The 19,410-nt window shown below is 39.0% G+C and overlaps 2 protein-coding genes across 2 annotated transcripts in view; one reads left to right on the plus strand and one right to left on the minus strand.

Annotated features, from left to right (window-relative positions):
- The first annotated feature begins 918 nt into the window (after nucleotides 1-918).
- Nucleotides 919-9,850, plus strand: ANKRD1 (ankyrin repeat domain 1). The gene is made up of 9 exons (XM_055274236.2): nucleotides 919-999; nucleotides 1,650-1,829; nucleotides 2,717-2,854; nucleotides 3,000-3,107; nucleotides 4,150-4,248; nucleotides 5,708-5,806; nucleotides 6,097-6,195; nucleotides 6,336-6,434; nucleotides 9,001-9,850. Exons 1-9 carry the CDS (start codon nucleotides 973-975, stop codon nucleotides 9,109-9,111), a joined length of 960 nt encoding a protein of 319 aa, XP_055130211.1. The 5' UTR covers nucleotides 919-972; the 3' UTR covers nucleotides 9,112-9,850.
- A 6,038-nt stretch (nucleotides 9,851-15,888) lies between these two features.
- RPP30 (ribonuclease P/MRP subunit p30) overlaps nucleotides 15,889-19,410 on the minus strand; it is a 36,210-nt gene continuing 32,688 nt past the window's right edge. Inside the window, exon 13 of the mRNA XM_055274237.2 lies at nucleotides 15,889-18,768. Coding sequence (XP_055130212.1) covers nucleotides 18,698-18,768 — 71 coding nt within the window. The 3' untranslated portion in view covers nucleotides 15,889-18,697. The remainder of the gene's footprint in view (nucleotides 18,769-19,410) is intronic.

The raw sequence follows: 19,410 nt of genomic DNA on the forward strand, positions 1-19,410 counted from the left end.
ATATATATATATATATATATATATATATATATATAGTATTTTTAGTAGAGATGGGATTTTGCCATGTTGCCCAGGCTGGTATTGAACTCCTAAGCTAAAGTGATCTTCCTGTCTCTACCTCCCAAAATGCTGGGATTACAGGTGTAAACCACTGCGCCTGGCCAATAGCTGGTTTCATATACTCTATTTTTTGACCACTCTGATCCATTTTGAAGAAAAAATGCTCCAATTATTATGCTGTTTTAGAACACGGTAAGCATGTCATGTGCTAATTATAGCCAGTGACATCATAAAAGAAAAGTGCTTTAGTGAATGCTTTCAATTTCTTATAATGATGATAAGGTGGCATGTCATGGGGCCTTTTTAGCCCCAGACATCACTCCAAAGAATTCCAAACAGATATAGACAAGTGCCCTTAGGGCCCAGATCCCTTCCCCTCAGGCTGTTTACCCAGGGAATAGGATGTCCTGAGGCAAGTTTCCCCTAAGAGAAGTGTTGATAAGTCTGCTTATCGGAAAGATATTACTGGGGGTGTGATATGTAGGGCATCTACATTTTCTTGATAGGTAGTCATATGAAAGCTGACCAAAAAAAAAAGGGCAGTGATGTGGTGCAATGTCAACAGACAGCTGTCCCCTGCCTCTTGACAAATAGGATGACTTGCATTGCTGAGCGGTGTGATCACCACCAAAGGAATGGCCCTCTCACATTTCTTCCTGATTCACATATTCAGCGGGGTTAGCTTGTCCTCCCCTCCCTCTTCAGCTTCCCAGACACTGAGTCTGGAATGAAAATTCACCTGCCTCTGAGTTGGCTCCTAATGGGGGCGGGAGTGTTACTTGGGTTCCCAGGTTGGAAGATTATCTCACCCGGCCCCAGCTATATAAGCTGACCGGTGTGGAGGGGTCCAGCAGGGCCAACTTCAGGGATTCCTTCCACGACAGAAAAACATACAAGACTCCTTCAGCCAACATGATGGTACTGAAAGTAGAGGAACTGGTATGTAAGATGCATTAATTTTATAAAATGAAAACTGGTTCATCTTCGTTTTTATTTGAAAATTGAAATGCCCTTTGCTTTCAGGTGTAATGCAAGGGAACTCTGAAAATGTCATATATGGAAAAAGGTTGATGTGATGAAACAAGTGAAATTGGAAAAAAATGGAGCTACCAGTAATGAATTCTCTGCATATTTCCTATTTAATATCTTCTCCTTTGGTTTTATTACTACAGTGTGGAATCACATGTAGTCATCAAAATGTCTTAGGGAAGAAGTGTTATTGAAAGAATGTAAGCCTGGAAACTTTACAATAAGGCGAATCTCATCAAAAGCACCTAAAGTTGAGTTTTAATTAAGTAGAGAAGGTTTGTGATTTTCCTAAAAGAAATGTGATTAAGCAGATTAAAAGTAGATGTAAATATGTCAACCTAACCCAAGCTTTGATTTAACCAAGAGAGTAGGACAAGCACCTGAAGGTAATTCTGGGACAATTGTAGCAGTGTGCGTTGCAGCTTGAGATCTGAGACTGCGTTGCTCAAAGGTGGCTGTTCCCAGGGGAGAAGGACCAAGAGCCTCCTGCAGCATTGTCTGTGAAGAATGACCCAGGACGAGGCTGCTGCTTCTTACGCTGCCATCTTCTTCCCTCATAGGTCACTGGGAAGAAGAATGGCAATGGGGAGACAGGGGAATTCCTTCCTGAGGATTTCAGAGATGGAGAGTATGAAGCTGCTGTTACTTTAGAGAAGCAGGAGGATCTGAAGACACTTCCAGCCCACCCTGTGACCTTGGGGGAGCAACAGTGGAAAAGCGAGAAACAACGAGAGGCAGAGGTGAGAGCCGTCTGTGGAATCCACTAGTAGGATGTTGGGGCTGGGGTAGGGAATGGAAATGTTAGGGAAGGAGAAGAGAGAAACAAACCCAATCATTAAGATGTTTCTTAACCCATAAAGAGGCAACTTGCATGGAACAGGTTATGGGAAATAATTCTTTGACAAGACTATGACCTCTAAATTCTGAATCAATGAATAAATGTGCTGTGACCATGTTTTGATTGAAAGATACACATGTCCAGTGAATTCCTGATGTTACACACCATGTAGTTAATCCCAAGCAAGGGAGATCTCTTTTTCTCAATAACATGGTCTGTGGTCCATAGATCATTGTTTAACTCTCTGCTGTCTGTGTTGACACAATCTGTGTTTCTGGGTGAATTTTCCTTAATTACTAACACAGATAAAATTTGCTTTAGTTAGCTGCGGTCCCTGGACAGTCTGTTTTAGAAGGCTCTGCTTAGTGAAAGAGAATGACATTGGTATTTCAGAGCTTAACATTTATTGTTAGATTCTTTTTATCATGCTCAAAAATTAAACCAAGTTTTGAGCATAATTTTAAAAATCCTTTAAAAATATAGGACTTGCTTATGACATTAATTACAAAGTCATCACTCAGAGACCAGATCGTGTCCTCAGTTAGTCAAGGGCTGATTCTACATGCAACAGAAGTAAAGATGATTGCAATTAGCTGAAAATTAGACCCCCAGATAAATATCTGAATAAGAAATCCCTAAAATGAAGTCAAAGATTTATATAATTTTTTAAAAATGTTTTTGCTCAAACTGTTCACGTTTATCTGAGACCTTGCAGATTTAGTTTAGATACAACCAGAATGCTTGTCAGTAGAACTCACCATATTTTTGAAATACGAATTTCTTTTTTAGCTTAAAAAGAAAAAACTAGAACAAAGATCAAAGCTTGAAAATTTAGAAGACCTTGAAATAATCATTCAACTGAAGAAAAGGAAAAAATACAGGAAAACTAAAGTTCCAGTTGTAAAGGAACCAGAACCTGAAATCATTGTAAGGTCTTTTTTTTTGGTTTCCAGTAATACATGTCCAGTGTTGTGCTACAGGGGAGCAAATATCTGTGGAGGGTTTGATTGAATGTTGGCAAGCTCATGGTAACTCTCATGCTATATATGTATCTATATTTTTTTGGCTTTAGACAGAACCTGTGGATGTGCCTACATTTCTGAAGGCTGCTCTGGAGAATAAACTGCCAGTAGTAGAAAAATTCTTGTCAGACAAGAACAACCCAGATGTTTGTGATGAGGTAAGACTCATGCAAAGCACTGCAAAATCCAGCTCATTAATTTTATGTTTCTCATGTTTTACTCTAGTCTTGCTAATATAGTGCCAAAGTCCTTCCACCTGAAACAGTTTCCCCAGCTGTTGCTGTGTATGCCAGGAGCCTAATAGGAGAGTTCAGTGGTCCAAAAAATAAATAGATATTGGACCAGTGCTACGGATTGCATTGTTTTTTGCACTCATATACATCTGGCTGATTTTTCAGTTTTTCTTTAACTTTTAGATCCTTGTGATAAGACTTTTAATGTGGGCCAAAAAGTCACATTTAGAGATATATTACTAGCATCATATTTGATTAAAACCAAACACGTCAACACTAGACAAGAAATCTGAAGATTGGAGTTCAGGGGCCAGTTGTACCACTACTTGGCTGTTTGGTTTTGAGCAGCTAATTTGCATCCTCTGGGCCATGGTTTCCTTATCTGTAAACATGGGGCATTGGAGTGAAATAATGCCTAAAGTTGTTCCAGCTCTAATAGTTCATTGGCCCATTCAAATAAAGCCAACTTATCAGAAATCACTAATCTTTTTGTATTCTTTCCCCCATGAAGTGAAACTGGGGATCACTTCTGAAGTTGAACTAAAAGCATGTCTCCCATTCTCCTAAAAATGAATGGAAACTTTTTGATAGTCAGTCTAGCAACAGTCCCAGATGCAAGAAAACTGTCTGATCTGCGTGGTAATGCTACATGAACAAGGAAGGTGCAAGATAGAAGAAACGGAGATGTCAGCATTTAGATAGTTTTGAGCCTTTAAGTTCACACCCCTCAACATAATGTAGGCCTTTGAGCCCTTAGAAATGCATGTTGAAGGAAGCTCAAATATTAGTTGCAGGATAATTGTTTTGATTCTGCAATTTTAGTTAACTTTGACATTTCTATTCATAAAGAAGCACTTGAGTTTCTACCAGTTAGGTCATCAGAATCTCCAGCTTCATAGCTCTTAAAAGGGTTTACGCACATTTTTATATTTATTGCTATCTCTGTTTAAAATCTCTGTTCTGATAGTATAAACGGACAGCTCTTCATAGAGCATGCTTGGAAGGACATTTGGCAATTGTGGAGAAGTTAATGGAAGCTGGAGCCCAGATCGAATTCCGTGATATGGTAAATATATTTCTTTGCTTGGGAATGAGCCAAAAGAAGTAGACTATATGAAGCTCCGGAAAACTTCCAATGCAAAACCGAGCTGATTGGATTGAAAATTGATCTGAGAGAACTAGGCAAAAGCTCATTTCTCCAAAGAAAGAAAAGTTGGGAGATGAGAGTAGGTCATGTGAAAATATTTTCCATACAAACTGAAAATAGAGGAATATTTCAAGGAAAAGAAGGAAGTGAAAGTTGTTAAACTGAATTCAATATCCTCATCAGTGAGTTAGTCATTCATTTTCGACACTTGCCTTTCAACAGCCTTGTCCCTCCATTGTTCACAGGGCAGCTGGCTCATGGTTGGCTGCCAGCAACATATACGAATTCTCTAGCTGCACACTTTATATGATACATGCCAATTGTTACCAATGAGATTTGGGGCTAGACTGCATATGAAATGAATTGCATCTATGGAAAGTAGCTGCTATTCAGACCTCAATAATTCAATCACTGTGATTTCTACAAAGACCAGTATGCAGCATATGAACTGAAGATTGAGCTGGGAAAATTCTTTATGTATTTAAATGCAGCTCATTTTGACTTTATAGCAAAGCGGAAATGGGATATCAAAGAAATCAAAAAGACTTGGCCAAAATTGAATCCAAAACATAAACACATTAAAAAAAAATCAAGAAACAAAATATGAAGTTTGCATGGAAACTAAAAATCATGAGTGTGGGATTAAGGGCAGGGGCAGACCAACCACATAGATAAGTGAGGAGAGGGTCTCCTAGGGGTAACTATACACGTTACAACTGTAGACACAAGTGCCTACAGTTGAGATACAGAGGCTGTGCTAGCAAAAATAAGAGCAGAAAACCCACAGAGGTAGAGAAAGAGCGACAGGGACCCCAGATGAGGTATCAGATCCAGATTAAAATATTTTGGAAGGGACTACTTTTATTCTGCCAAAATTTTTAAATACATGTGTTTAGAACTTTGGCGTACATTTGACAAAAGAAGTTAGAAGTTCCAGGCAGAGGGGAGTTTGACTATGTATTCTGCCTCTTATTGATTGTGTTTCCTTGGGCTAGAAACTTGAACTTTTTGGAACCTGGTTTTTCTTATCTGCAAAATGTGCATAGTAATACCTACCTCAAAATGTTGCTGGAAGAATCAACGTGTCTAGAGTGTAGCACCACGTCGGCATGAGAAATGTCTCAATAAATGGCCATTCTTATTCTTTTAAAACATTATTAGATTTATTAAGAGCCTCCTAATAAGACATACATATGCACACACACACACACACATGTAATTTAGCTAACACATTTGGTAAGAACCTTCGACTCCAGTTAGAATTGTCAATCTAGATGGGGACAACTCATTATTATCACGGATGCCCTAGCAACCAGGTTCTAATTCCCCAGACCACATTCTCCTTCACTTTGTCGGGTCTTCTTCCCTCCCGGTATAGCTTGAATCCACAGCCATCCACTGGGCAAGCCGTGGAGGAAACCTGGATGTTTTAAAATTGTTGCTGAACAAAGGAGCAAAAATTAGCGCCCGAGATAAGGTATTTCTTCTTCTCCTTCTCCCTTCATTCACCCCTTCCCCCTCCCTGCCCCCCATCCTTCTCCACTTCTCCCACTCTTCCCCCTCCCCCTCCTCCTTCTCCCCCACCCGCCCTCCCCTCCTCCCCCACCCCTCCATCTCCTAACCTCGCCTCTCCATTAAAGTCATCTGGAGGCCTATGCTGTGTGAAGGCACCCTAGTGACCACTTCTCCCCCTCGCACATGTCTTGGGGTCTGGGACAGCCTCTGTCCTCATTCCTAGCGAATCAGCAGCGTTTTCCAATTTTCCAGTTGCTCAGCACAGCGCTGCATGTGGCGGTGAGGACTGGCCACTATGAGTGCGCGGAGCATCTTATCGCCTGTGAGGCAGACCTCAACGCCAAAGACAGAGTGAGTAGCTGGACACGCTCGGGTTTCCCAAAGCTTCATTGCTTTGGTATTTGGAATCACTCCCCCAAGCCTGGGTGCCCTTGCAGGACCCACTTCCTGGCCTCAGACCCACTTTGAACCTGTTGACTCTGCTTCTCTAGGAAGGAGATACCCCGTTGCATGATGCAGTGAGACTGAACCGCTATAAGATGATCCGACTCCTGATTATGTATGGCGCGGATCTCAACATCAAGAACTGTGTAAGTACTGGAAACAAGAAACACCGCTTGCAAGCTTTCCAATTTCCAGGAGCATTTCTTAAATAGGTGAAACGACTCCCACAATGGCAGTATTTGAGGGGTCTTCGATGGTCTAAATGCCCCTACCCATTTTCCCGAGGACAGTGTTTATCTTGGCTAGGACTCAGGTCACATGGCCAGAGATGGGGGAAGCCATAGATACTGCTATGACCTCAGTGCCTGATACAGTGCATAAAAATTATTTTACAATTTGGTCTTGGAAATGAAAGATAGTCAAATTTTGCTCATCCCCACAAACACCTAGAAGTCCAATCTGCCTTGGCCATTTCTGTCTGTGCAAGCCTGAGGAAGTTAGAAATAAAGGCATCCACCATTTCCAAAATGTCCTAAAATTCCACAAGGGTCAGTGCAGCCAGTGAACTAAGGTTAATCAATATCCAATCTGAGTAATTCAGAAAGTCCCTTTCCTCCTTATAGCAATGTGAAATGTCACCATTTTCTTCCAGGGGTAGCTGTGCTTTTGCCTGTATTTTTTTCAGATAATTTCTATCCATTCTCCACTTGGATTTGTCTTCACATCTCTCAAAATAATTTCCTATATTTAGGCCCTGAAAATTCTTGTATAAGTACATATTAATTTAACTTCATCTGTAAGCAGGGAACATAACCAACTTTCCCTCATGGTCTCAATTTCCAGACAAACGCCATCTAATATAAGCTTAAAAAATATTGCCCAGAGGAACAGGTATAAATTTCTGAAGAAATAATTTTGAAGAAGCTTTTGAAGAATCACTTTACAAAAAAGAGTGGGGGGGGGGTAGGGAAACTCAGTCATCATATAAATGCAAATAATTTTCTCCCCTTATTTGTGTTGCAAAGACTAAGAAGAATATCTTATCGTTTAAAACAAATCTGGCTTGGTGACAGGATCAAAGAATGGTGATAAATGAAGATTGCTTGGGATGGGAGTGTTAACAGTAGGGCTTCCTCAGTCTAGATATTGGAATTGAGCCTATCTAATAATTTTTTAAACTATCAGAAAAAGAGCAGGTTCAATGAAATCTTGAAAGCTGCAGAAAATGTGAAGATTTTTTTCAGGCAGTGAGACACTACCAGCAGAGACAAATAGCATACAGGTTTAGGGAGACTGTGTAAGTAGCCAGAAAAGTCACAATATAAATTTCAATGGAGAGAAGTGCAAGGAATTTATGGAAGAGTAGCCCAAAATATACAAATAGGGCTCAGGGTTCTGAATTATCAGTTAGATCTTAGCATCAGGTTTATGGAACTATTAATGTCATTGACCCAATGGATTGATATTTCCCCCAAAGATCAATAACCTATTGATGCCATCTTAAGGAGATTGGGAGCAGCATACAATATTTTCTCATTATCCAAAACTGTATATTCATGTCTAGTGATTATCATTCCTAGAGAAAGACACTACAGAGGTGGGGAAGTTCCAAAATGAAGGTTATAGGGCCACTAATTTAAATACCTACAGGTCTCATAATCTGACTGCAGACTGACCTCACCGTGCCGGGCAGATGGCATAAGTGACTTCAATGTGTGGCTGTCAGGGTCTGTGCACATAACTCTTTTAAAGGTGGCCCTTCCCCAACCCAGTCTATGTTGCTCTGTGGAACCATGGGTACCATATTGTTAACTCTTCCAATTTTTTCATAGAAGTCACAAATTCAGTTGGGAAATCTCTTGGTTTCCAACTGTTGCCAATTCATACTAATCTTAACAAAAATCTAAGTTCTGTTTGGGTCAAAACAAAACAGGTCTCTATTCTGGTTTGCATCTCAAAGCTGCCAATTTGCAGTCACTGGGTTAAAAAGAAACTTCTCAATGAATAGAGATAGAAAAATTTAGGACTTCTCAGATCTATAGATAAGAATTGAGAGATGACATGGTTTTAATATTTTTAAATCTTGAGACATGTGCATAAGGGAAATCAAAATTTCATCTCAAAAATTATTTGTTCACACATGTCATTGCCATCAACTCCAAGAAAAATACATTTCCTGGGAGAGTCCATTGAAAATTCTGACAAGTTATGAAAAATCTGCTCCCAGGAACAGTAATAGTACCCAAGCAGTACCTGAGTGCTTAAGCCAAGTTATTGATGCAGCTCATTTACCATCATTTCTTATCAATCAAAGAACTATTGGTCAAATGGATAGGCACTGTCTTGGTCCAAGAGGCATGCTCCCACCTCCGGGAGCTCATTCCACAGGATAGTGGAAGATGTATGGAGGCATTTTATAAATTTCAAAATGACTTGAGGTGCTCTTGACACTTAGTGTCTGGGGCAAGGGATTTTACCAATACCTGGGATGGTCCCACGTGAAAAAGATTGCTGCTCTAAAATGGCAAAAGCATCCCTCTGAGAAACAGTGAAGGGCTGGTTTGAGTATAAACTGCAGATCACTCCTAGTGGAAACCATAAAACACTGTTATAACATATACCTAATCCTTATCTCATGAAACACACACAGAGAATGTGAATTTACAGATGTCACCCACCTGAAAGTCAAGTTTCCTTATCTCATTTGATTAGGCTGGGAAGACGCCGATGGATCTGGTGCTACACTGGCAGAATGGAACCAAAGCAATATTCGACAGCCTCAAAGAGAACTCCTACAAGACCTCTCGCATAGCTACTTTCTGAGGCAAACATTTTGAAGGCATGGCCCAAGAGAAGAGACACTAGCCATAAAATCTAGTTTCTATTTATCAACATGTTGTGAAGATGTACCTAATGAAGTTTTGAGAAAGCACAGGCTTATAGGTGTTAAAATTTCCTTTAGTGAAACTCTATTTTTATGTATTTCTGTTTATTTATTTACTGCCACACTACTGATATTCAGACCTTCATGATCATCCATTTGGTGAGCAGAGCTTCATTTGTATATAACACTTTCAGAGCCTTCCCACTCATAGGTAGTTCTTAAACCAGGTGAAAGAGCAAAGTTCAAGTGCCTAATGAGTCATTCGCTCATGTAAGAGTTTTTAAGAGAGGGCTGATTATCGCAGCCCTCTTCTCCTGAATTTTTAATGCAGAAGTTTGAATGAAGCAAGGGAAGGCATGTAGGGACAGGAAAGGAAACAATGGAAGGAAAGTGATTCTGTGAAAAGGACAGTGAAGCCAGCTATTTTACCCCCAGGCTGGATTTTTTTTTTTTTTTTTTTTTTTTTTTTTTTTTTTTTTTTTTTTACCGAGTACACAGAGTACCCAGGTGAAGAGAACGTCATGAGTGTAAGTGCAAGTCAGTGGAAGCGGCGGCAAACTGGGACATGCAGAATTGAATTTGCTCAAAAAAGATGAAAGGAAATGCAAACTGTAAATGTATAAATGTATATTGTATTGTACGTACATTTTATATTCATAATAAAGGCAATGAAACTCTAAACCTCTAAGTCCTTCTATAAGTGTGGTGGAAACGTCCTATGTGAAAAAAAAAAGCTACATAGGAGGGTTTTTTTCCCATTGTTTTCCAAGTTTTCCAGATTGGAAATGTCCCGTACAACAGCACTCCCAGTATTTAATATGTATACAGATCACCTGGGGATCTGGTTAAAATGCAGATTTCTGATTCAGCTGGGGCCTGAGATTCTGCTCTTCTGATAAGCTCCCAGGTGACAGGCCACGAAATGCCACCACCACACTGAGAAGCTAGGCCGAGAGCCATAAAGACACAAAGGAATTCTAGCGAGCTTTCAGTCCCAGTGGTGTGTAGAAAGAGACCCCTGGTGGTCAGAATGATTTCTGCATGGTAAACCCGCATTCCTTAAGCAGTTCCCATTAAGGCTTAACCAGTGATTTTTTTTTTTAATTTAAATTTAAAGTTCTGGGGTACTTGTGCAGGATGTGCAGGGGTGTTACATAGGTAAACGTGTGCCATGGTGGTTTGCTGCACCTATCAACCCATCACTTAGGTATTAAGCCTAGCATGCATTAGCTATTTTTCCTAATGCTCTCCCTCCTCCCACCCCACTCCCCATACAGGTCCCAGTGTATTTTGTTCCCCTCCCTGTGTCCATGTGTTCTCATTGTTCAGCTCCCACTTATAAGTGAGAACATGCAGTGCTTGGTTTTCTGCTCCTGTGTTAATTTGCTAAGAATAATGGCCTCTAGCTGCATCCATGTCCCTGCCAAGGACATGATCTCATTCTTTTTATGACTGCATAGTATTCCATGGTGTATATCTACCACATTTTCTTTATCCAGTCTATTATTGATGGGCATTTGGGTTGGTTCCATGTCTTTGCAATTGTGAATAGTGCTGCAATGAACATATGCATGCATGTATCTTTGTAGCAGAATGATTTATATTCCTTTGGGTATATACCCAACAATGGGATTGCTAGGTCAAATGGTATTTCTGGTTCTAGATCTTTGAGGAATCACCACACCATTTTCCACAATGGATGAACTAATTTACATTCCCATCAACAGCGTAAAAGTGTTCCTATTTTTCTCCAACCTCGCCAACGTCTGTTATTTCTTGACTTTTTAAATAATTGCTATTCAGACTCTATCCATCTGACCAAGCTCTAACATCCAGAATCTACAAGGAACTTAAATTTACAAGAAAAAACAACTCCATTAAAAAAGTGGGCAAAGGACATGAACAGACACTTCTCAAAAGAAGACATTCATGCGGCCAACAAACATCTGGAAAAGAAAGCTCAATATCACTGATCATTAGAAAAATGCAAATTAACTAGAGATTTAACAATTCTTGTGGACAGGGACTGGCAATGTCAAAGACCTCCCAGGAGAGAACACACAGGTCCATGATTTTTGACCTCCAAACCACCACAATAAAACTAATATCACAATAAAGTGAGTCACAATTTTTTTTGGTTTTCTAGTGCATACAAAAGTTATGTTTACATTATCCTGTGGTTTAATAATTGTGCTATAGCACGATGTCTAAAAAACACTGTACCTACCTTAACTTAAAAATACTTTATTGTTAAAAAAACTGCTAACGATCATCTGAGCCTTCAGTGAGTCATAATCGTTTTACTGGTGGAGGGTCTTTCCTCCATGTGGATGGCTGACTGATGAGGGTGGTAGTTGATGAAGATTGGGATGGCTACGTCAATTTACTGAAAGAAAACAACAATGAGCTTACCACATCAATTAACTCTTTCTTTCATAAAAAATTAACCTGTAGCATCTGATGCTATTTGATAGCATGTTACTATCAATAGAACATCTTTCAAAATTGGAGTACATCCTCTCAAACCCTGTTACTGCTTTATTAACTAAGTTGATGTAATATTCAAAATCCTTTTTTTGTCATTTCAACAATGTTTACAGCATCTTCACTAGGAGTAGATTACATCTCAAGAAACCACTTTCTTTGCTCATCCTTAGGAAGCAACTTCTCAACTGTTCAAGTTTTATGACAAGATTGCAACAATTCAGTCACATGTTCAGGCTCCACTTCTAGTTTTCTTGCTATTTCCACCACATCAACAGTTACTTACTCCACTGAAGTCTTGAACCCCTCCAAGTCATCCACACAGGTTGGAATTAACTTCTTTCAAATTCCAGTTAATGATATTTTTACCTCCTCCAATGACCCATGAATGTTCTTAATGGCATCTAGCATGGTGAATCCTTTCCAGAAGGTTTTGAATTTACTTTGCCGAGATCCATCAAAGGAATCGTTATCTACGGCATATAGCCTTATGAAATGTGTTTCTTGGTAAGACTTGATTCAGAATGACTCCTTGATCCATGGGCTACAGAATGGATGTTGTGTAAGCAGGTATGAAACTAACATTTATCTCCTTGTACATCCTCATCAGATGCACATCTCCATCAGAAATCTTGGGTGACCAGGTGCATTTTCAATTAGCAGTAATGTTGTGAAAGGAATATTTTTTTTTCCTGAACAGTAGGTTTCAATGATGGGCTTAAAATATTCAATAAACTATGATGTAAAAAGATATGCTATCATCAAGGCTTTGTGGCACAATTTATACAGCACAGGCAAAGTAGATTTAGCATAATTCTTAACAACCCTAGGATTTTCAGAATGGTCAATGAGCATTGGTTTCAACTTAAAATCACCAGCTAACAAGGGAGTCAAAGTTTGAAGCTTTGAAGCCAGGCATTGACTTCTCCTCTCTAGCTATCAAAGTCCTACGTGGCATCTTCCAGTAGAAGGCTGTTTCATCTATATTAAAAATCTGTTGCTCAGTGTAGCCACGTTAATCAGTTATCTTAGCTAGATCTTCTGGATAACTCGCCGCAGCTTCTCTATCAGCACTTGTGCTTCACCTTGAACTTTTATGTTACAGTGATGGCTTCTTTCCTCAAATCTCATGAACCAATTTCCGCTGCAGTTCTCCAACTGTTTTCAGCAGCTTCCTCACTTCTCAGCATTCATAGCATTGAAGAGTTAGGGCCTCTGGATTAGGCTTTGGATTAAGGCATTATTGTAACTGGTTTGGTGTTCTATCCAGACCACAAAAACTTCCTCCGTTCAGCAAGAGCTGTTTTGCTTTATCATTTGTGTGTTCACTGGAGTAGCACCTTTAATTTCCTTCAAGAACTTTTCCTTTGCATTCACAACTTGAGTGAAAGGCATAGTTTTCAGCCTATCTTGGCTTTCTACATGCCTTTCTCAATAAGCTTAATCATTCCTAGCTTTCGATTGAGAGAGATGTGTGGCTCTTCCTTTCACTTGAACACTTAGAGGCCATTGTAGGGTTATTAATTGGCCTAATTTCAATATTGTTTTGTTTCAAGGAATGGGGAGGCCTGAAGAGAGGGAAGGAAATGGGGAAAGCTGGTCGATGGAGTCAGAACACACACAACATTCATGGATTAAGTTCACTGTCCGATATGAGTGCAATTTGTGGCTAAAACAGTTATAATAGTAAAATCAAAGAACACTAACCAACAAGACACATATAATAATAATGAAAAAGTTTTTAATATTGTGAAAATTACCAAAATGTGACATGAGAGAGACAGGAAACAGGCACATGATGTTGAAAAAATGGCACCAACAGACTTGCTGTTTACAGAGGTGCCACAAATCTTCAACTTGTAAAAAATTCAGTATTTGCAAAGCACAATAAATTGAAGCACAATAAAAGGAGGTAGGCCAGTAGTTCTTGGCCAGGTGCTAGGCCAGGTCCTAAGACCTGTGGTGAGAAAAAGTGATTGTCCATGACTTGCCCTCCTGGAAGAGATGAATATTAAAGGAATAATGAGGAATAAATACATAATCATGTGCCACAGAATGATGTTTCAGCCAACAATGAACCACATATACAAAGGTGGTCCCATAAAAATAAAATGAAGCTGAAAAATTTCTATCGATAGCGACATCCTAGCTGTTGTAACATCATAGTAGTGCATTACCTTTTCTATGTTTGTTTAGATACACAATATACTTACTATTGTGTTATAGTTGCCTACAGTATTCAGTACAGTGACATGCTGTACAAGTTTGAAGCCTAAGAGCAATAGGCTGTATTGCTCATATAGCCTAGGTGTGTGTAGTAGGCTGTATCATTTAGGTTTGCGTAAGTAACATTCCGTGATGTTCACACAACAAAACCGCCTAATGATGCACCTTTCAGAACGTACCCCTGTCGTTAAGTGAGGCATAAGTGCATAGTATCCGTCTGTTGTAAATACAATGAAGGAAACAATACAGAGTACTGAGTGTCTAAGATGATGAAGATTCTATAAAGACTTCTTTGAGGTGGTAACCTTTAGGGTTTGTCTGAAAGGTAAACAGGAGTTATTCAAGCATTAAGTGTTCCAGGTAGCAGGAACACTGCTCTATGGAATACAGCAAAGATATGAGAAATGTTTGGTACTTGTGGAAATACATGAAAGCCAATGAAGTCTGATGTGTAACACTAGCACCAAGACCCATTTCGGATAAGATCATATATGTTAACCTCTTAGATATGCCTCTAACCATCTGGGAGAGTGTATATGCATAGTCCATAACCAGAAGGTCTTCCAGTTATCTGGTCATAGACACATATAGAGTTGTGAGAATGGTTTGAAATATTTTTGTACCTTTTCTATCTAGTATTTTACCAATCCAGGGAGTCCACCTCCCACAGGCATTGGGGGATTTCATTGTTATCTCTCTGACTCCCAATCTTGTTTGTACGCCCCTCTACCTTCCCCACAGGTGTCCTGGCTTAAGTTTGTCAGACTTTTAAGGCTCAGGGTCCTTCAATTTCTTCCAAGTGAAACACGTACAACACAGACATTTCTCTTGCCAGTGCTGATGTCTCATGTGGCATAACTTCAATGTGTTACCACCATGTGACCAACTTTTCTTTATGGTATCTGCCTCAAATCCACCTCCCGTAAAGAGCTGGGAGGGTACATGAGAGAAGAGAATAAAGAGTTAAAAAGTTTTGTGTTGCCACATATAAATATTTGCACTAATAACTAGGTAGAGGGCATGAAAGACAATACGGAATAAATCCCATTAGAATAAGACAACTCTTAGTTATCTCTGCTAATGGAAAAGATAAACACATTGGGGGAAATTTTTAAGTTTTTAATCACAGTCATTTTTTTTATAAGATTCTCTCCTTGCCTTCTCACTGACTCAACTCTTTGCTCACAATCTTTCATTTTGTGTTTGCTCTTCAGTGAAGGGCACATCACACTGGCCAATGGAGAGTCCTAGAAGTTGTTTTTGACCTTCTTTCCCTCACCCTTCTCTTTTAATCAACCACCAGGTCTTACCAAGTACACTACATAAGTAGTGCTGTGATCTGTCCATGTTTTCTAATCCTAGGTGCCTCTGCCCTAGTTCAGGTCACCATTACTTCTCATCTGGATCACTCAAACAGCCCTCCCAGGCTCCTGGCCTCCAGGCTTGCTTACCTCCAGAATGTTTTTCAAGTTGCAGTTAGAGTGATTTTTCTAAAATGCAATGCTGATCAACTCACTCTCCTTTTTCAACCCTTCGATGGCTTCACATTTCCCTCAGGATGAAATAAAAACTCCTAAAAATGTCTTATAAAATCCTTAAAATCTGGCTGCTGTTAACTCTTTATTCTTATCTCTCATTACTTTCCTAGCCAAACTCTAAATTTCAACTCAACTAAATTTTCAGTTCCTTAAAAAATACAGGCACTTGCTTTACTGTTTTCACATACTGTGCCAGCTCCCTGGAAGACTCTTCTTCCTACTACAGCCCACTCCACCCCATCACATCACTTCTCCTCATTCCTCCCCTTTGGTCTAGCTGTATTTCCTCCAGGAAGCCATCCTTGAGTCCTTAGATTCTATTAGTTCCCCCCAGGTGTCTTCCTGTTGTGCTTTGCTTTTTCCCCATAACATCTGTCATACTTCCTTCCCCCTCTTCTTGAACACCCAATACTCATTATGCCAATACAGAAATGAGTAACAAAGGAAGCAACACATCACCAATAATCCTGGTTTCATGACATTCTGATTATTTCTGTGCACATTATGGGTATTGTGTATTTAGCTTTACAACTTCTTCAACTGAACAACTTATTCTAGACATCTTTATAGACAGTATTCTTTTGTTTTAATGTACAATGAATTATTTAATCCTGTTATTATTGGGTATTTAGGTTGTTTCCATTTTCACATTTAAGACATTGTTGCAGTGAATATCCTTATCCATCCACCCTTTATAATTAACCAGTTATTTCTGAAGAACAAATTGACATAAAAAGTATGACTTGCATCAAATTGTATCTCCCTCCACATCATCTTGAAAATATCCACTTTATAATATAATCTTTTTTTCTTTTAACTTTCAACCTGATCAGCCAGATATATTTGTGGTGATTTTCCCCTAAATGACTCGGAAAGTTCAGCATCTTCATGTTACTGGACATTTAAAAAAATCAACTTTATTTGTCCAGTTTTCTAAGTCAGGTCTCCCGGAAGCAGCATTTCAAATTAGGATTCTTGTGCAAGTGACTTACTGAGAGTTCTCTATAAGGGAATGAGGAAACAGAACAGGGCAGAAGAGGCAAATATGTGGTTTCAGGAGAAATCCACACACAGCGTAATCCCATGGGGTGCTCAAGAGCATAAATTGTACCACCGAGGCCAATGGGCCGGGCTGTAATGTCCTGCATCAGTCACTGGCCATGGGCCAGCCTCAGAGGAGACAAAACTTCCCAGGTATCTTCAGGTAAAGTGACTCTCATCAGCCCAGGACAATCCTCTGGAAAAGGGTGAAGATAAGTCATTAGTACCCAAAATCTGAAGCACTGGCAAAATAGGTACACCACCCTGGGAACAGGGATCTGTGTGGATGCTAACAGCATGTTATGTTGGGTATTTAAAAAAAAAAATTCTTAAAAGCTAAGCATATGAAACCTTCCTGGAATATGCATTGTAAATGTACTTTCCTAGTTGTTGTTATGTAGAGACAAATCAATCAAACTTTGTTTTCTGGCTTTGATGATCATGCTTAGCAGGTCTATTCCAATCCAAGATTATTATTTTTTTAATTAACTTACATTTTCCTCTAGTATTTTACAAGTTTTTAAAAAAATTTAAATCTTTAATCTACCTGGATTTACTATGGGTGTGTATTGGGTGTGAGATAGAGATTTGACTTAGTTTTTTCTTAAATAATAGCTGACACTTCAATATTTAAGTTAACATAATCAAGTAATAAATAATAAAATAGTTGGTACTTTCTTTTTTTTAGGCAGAGTCTCACTCTCTCGCCCAGAATGGAATGCGGTGGCACAATCGCAGCTCACTACAACCTCTACCTCCCGGGTTCAAGCAATTTTTCTGCCTCAGCCTCCCGAGTAGCAGGGATTACAGGCACGGGCCACCATGCTTGGCTGATTTTGTATTTTCAGTAGAGACGGGGTTTTGCCATGTTGGCCAGGCTGGTCTTGAACTCCTGACCTCAAGTTATCTGCCCTCCTTGGCCTCCCGAAGGGCTGAGATTACAAGTGTAAGCCATGGTGCCCGGCCGTAGTTGGTACATTTTATATGATAGGCCCTGTTCAAAGTAAGCCTTCCACAAATACTAACCTACTTAACCCTTGCAATAATGTCACAGGTAGGGAGAACAGATGAAGTGAGGCAGAGAGGTTACATAATTTGCCCAAGGTCATAGCTAATGAGTACTAGCAAGTTGGGCTTTAAATGCATTTAGTTTTTCTTTCCCCTATGCACTTAACTGGTATGCTGTACTGCCTCTCCCAAATAGATAACCAATTATTTCAGTATCACTTACTGAACAATCAATCCAGCATTTCTTCTTATATCTAAAGTGTGATCTTGGACTTCCTGCTCTTTTCACTGTTCTTTCTGAAGTTCTGCACCAATTAGTTTTAATTACAGTACTAGAGTTTTGTTATACTCTGTAATATTCAGCATTGTAAGTCCCTCCCATTAGGTTTCTCCCTGAAATTTCCAATTCTCATATTTACTCTTCCAGAATACCAAGTCCAAAGACCAAACACATAAACAAGAAACAAAAAATACTTCTAGGTATTTTGATTTTAAATTTTGTTAAATGTGTAATTTGGGGGAGAATTTGATTTATAATTTGTCTCATTCAAGAAAACAGAATGTCTCTCTCCATGTATTCTAGTCTTTATTTTCCCTTTATTCTCTTATTACTTTCATTTAAGTTTTCTTTATAGAGGCCCTATACATTTCTTGGTAATTTATGTCTTTGTGAATAGTGTCATCTTTTAAAATTATTTAACAGGTTATTAATCAAAACTGGTCTTTGTGTATTTATACATAATTGGCCACTCTGCCAAACTTCATCTTGGTTTGGCAGAGGTATTGTCATCTTGCAGCAATTAAATTAGTGGTTCATTCTAACGAAAGTAAATATTAGAAGGAAACTTGCCTCTGCTATTCACTGGTGATCAGCCATCATGCCCTACTATTGTGAACAATGGCATAAACATATATGAATAGAAAGCAGGCACAACTGCAAACACATACTACACAAATGTGTAGTAAATGGATGTAAGCTGAAAGGTACCTATATTTCTATTTTTTCCCATTTATTTCACGAGTTTTCCAAGGCAGTCATATCTGCAAATAATTTTACCTCCTTTCTATAACATGAAAATCTTACTGTATCTGGTGCAACTGTAACTGGTACATCACTAATTCATAAATTAAGGTGGGACATCGCAAAAAATTGAACATACATCCTGTGAAGCATTTTGAGCTTAAAATAGATAAATGTATACTTGGGTACCAATCTTTTAAAGAAGGGTCAAAGCCTGTTCTTGCGAGTATGAGCTCTCTGATGAGAGATCCAAAGTTGTCTTTCTTGAATTCTAGTTCCTTTAAAGCAGAAAAGGAACTTGACATTAGTGAAGCAATCCAAGTGCAGAGTTTTTACTGATCACCCAGAAATTTGTTATCCTTCTCACACCTAATTTGACAGCAGTTCTTTGTAATGACTCTTTTCCAAACCTTTCCAAATTGTTGACTTAGTTTTCCCAGGAATTCTTCATTTGCCCCCAACAGCTCATCAATTTTCATATTTAAAAAATTAATTTACATACAATGCTAAATACAGCTGGCATAAACAGATTTGTTAATAAACACAGCTGACTTTTGGTGAACTTAAGCAGGGTGAAGGAAAAAAGCAAACTGGCACACAAAGAAGTGGCAGACTTTTGGTGTGTGGCATCAGCAGCACCGGCCTCAGTTTTACAGAAGGAATGGGTAGGTTAATCCATCAAATTGGCCAAGTGGTAGTCAAAAATGCTTTTGGAGCCATCACATTTAATATACACAAAAAACAGACACATACGAACATATATATGTATGCATACAATATTCTTCTACTTTAATTTTGCCACGGGTTATTGCTGTCATTTTAAAAATCAGGAGTGGATTTTAAACTTTATTAAATGTCTTTTTGGCATCTATTAAAAATATTCTGATTTTTCTCTTTTGACCTATGAATATGATAAAGGA

Source organism: Symphalangus syndactylus, chromosome 4 (genome assembly GCF_028878055.3).
Source record: "Symphalangus syndactylus isolate Jambi chromosome 4, NHGRI_mSymSyn1-v2.1_pri, whole genome shotgun sequence".
In the NCBI taxonomy this organism is placed as follows: Eukaryota; Metazoa; Chordata; class Mammalia; order Primates; family Hylobatidae; genus Symphalangus; species Symphalangus syndactylus.

What these genes read in the sequence shown, in the direction of transcription:
- ANKRD1 (XM_055274236.2), top strand. Translation starts at nt 973, where the DNA reads ATGATGGTACTGAAAGTAGAGGAACTG. An exon ending in AAATTAGCGCCCGAGATAAG is followed by an intron (nt 5,807 to 6,096) that starts GTATTTCTTCTT and finishes CCAATTTTCCAG; the next exon opens with TTGCTCAGCACAGCGCTGCA. An exon ending in ACCTCAACGCCAAAGACAGA is followed by an intron (nt 6,196 to 6,335) that starts GTGAGTAGCTGG and finishes CTGCTTCTCTAG; the next exon opens with GAAGGAGATACCCCGTTGCA.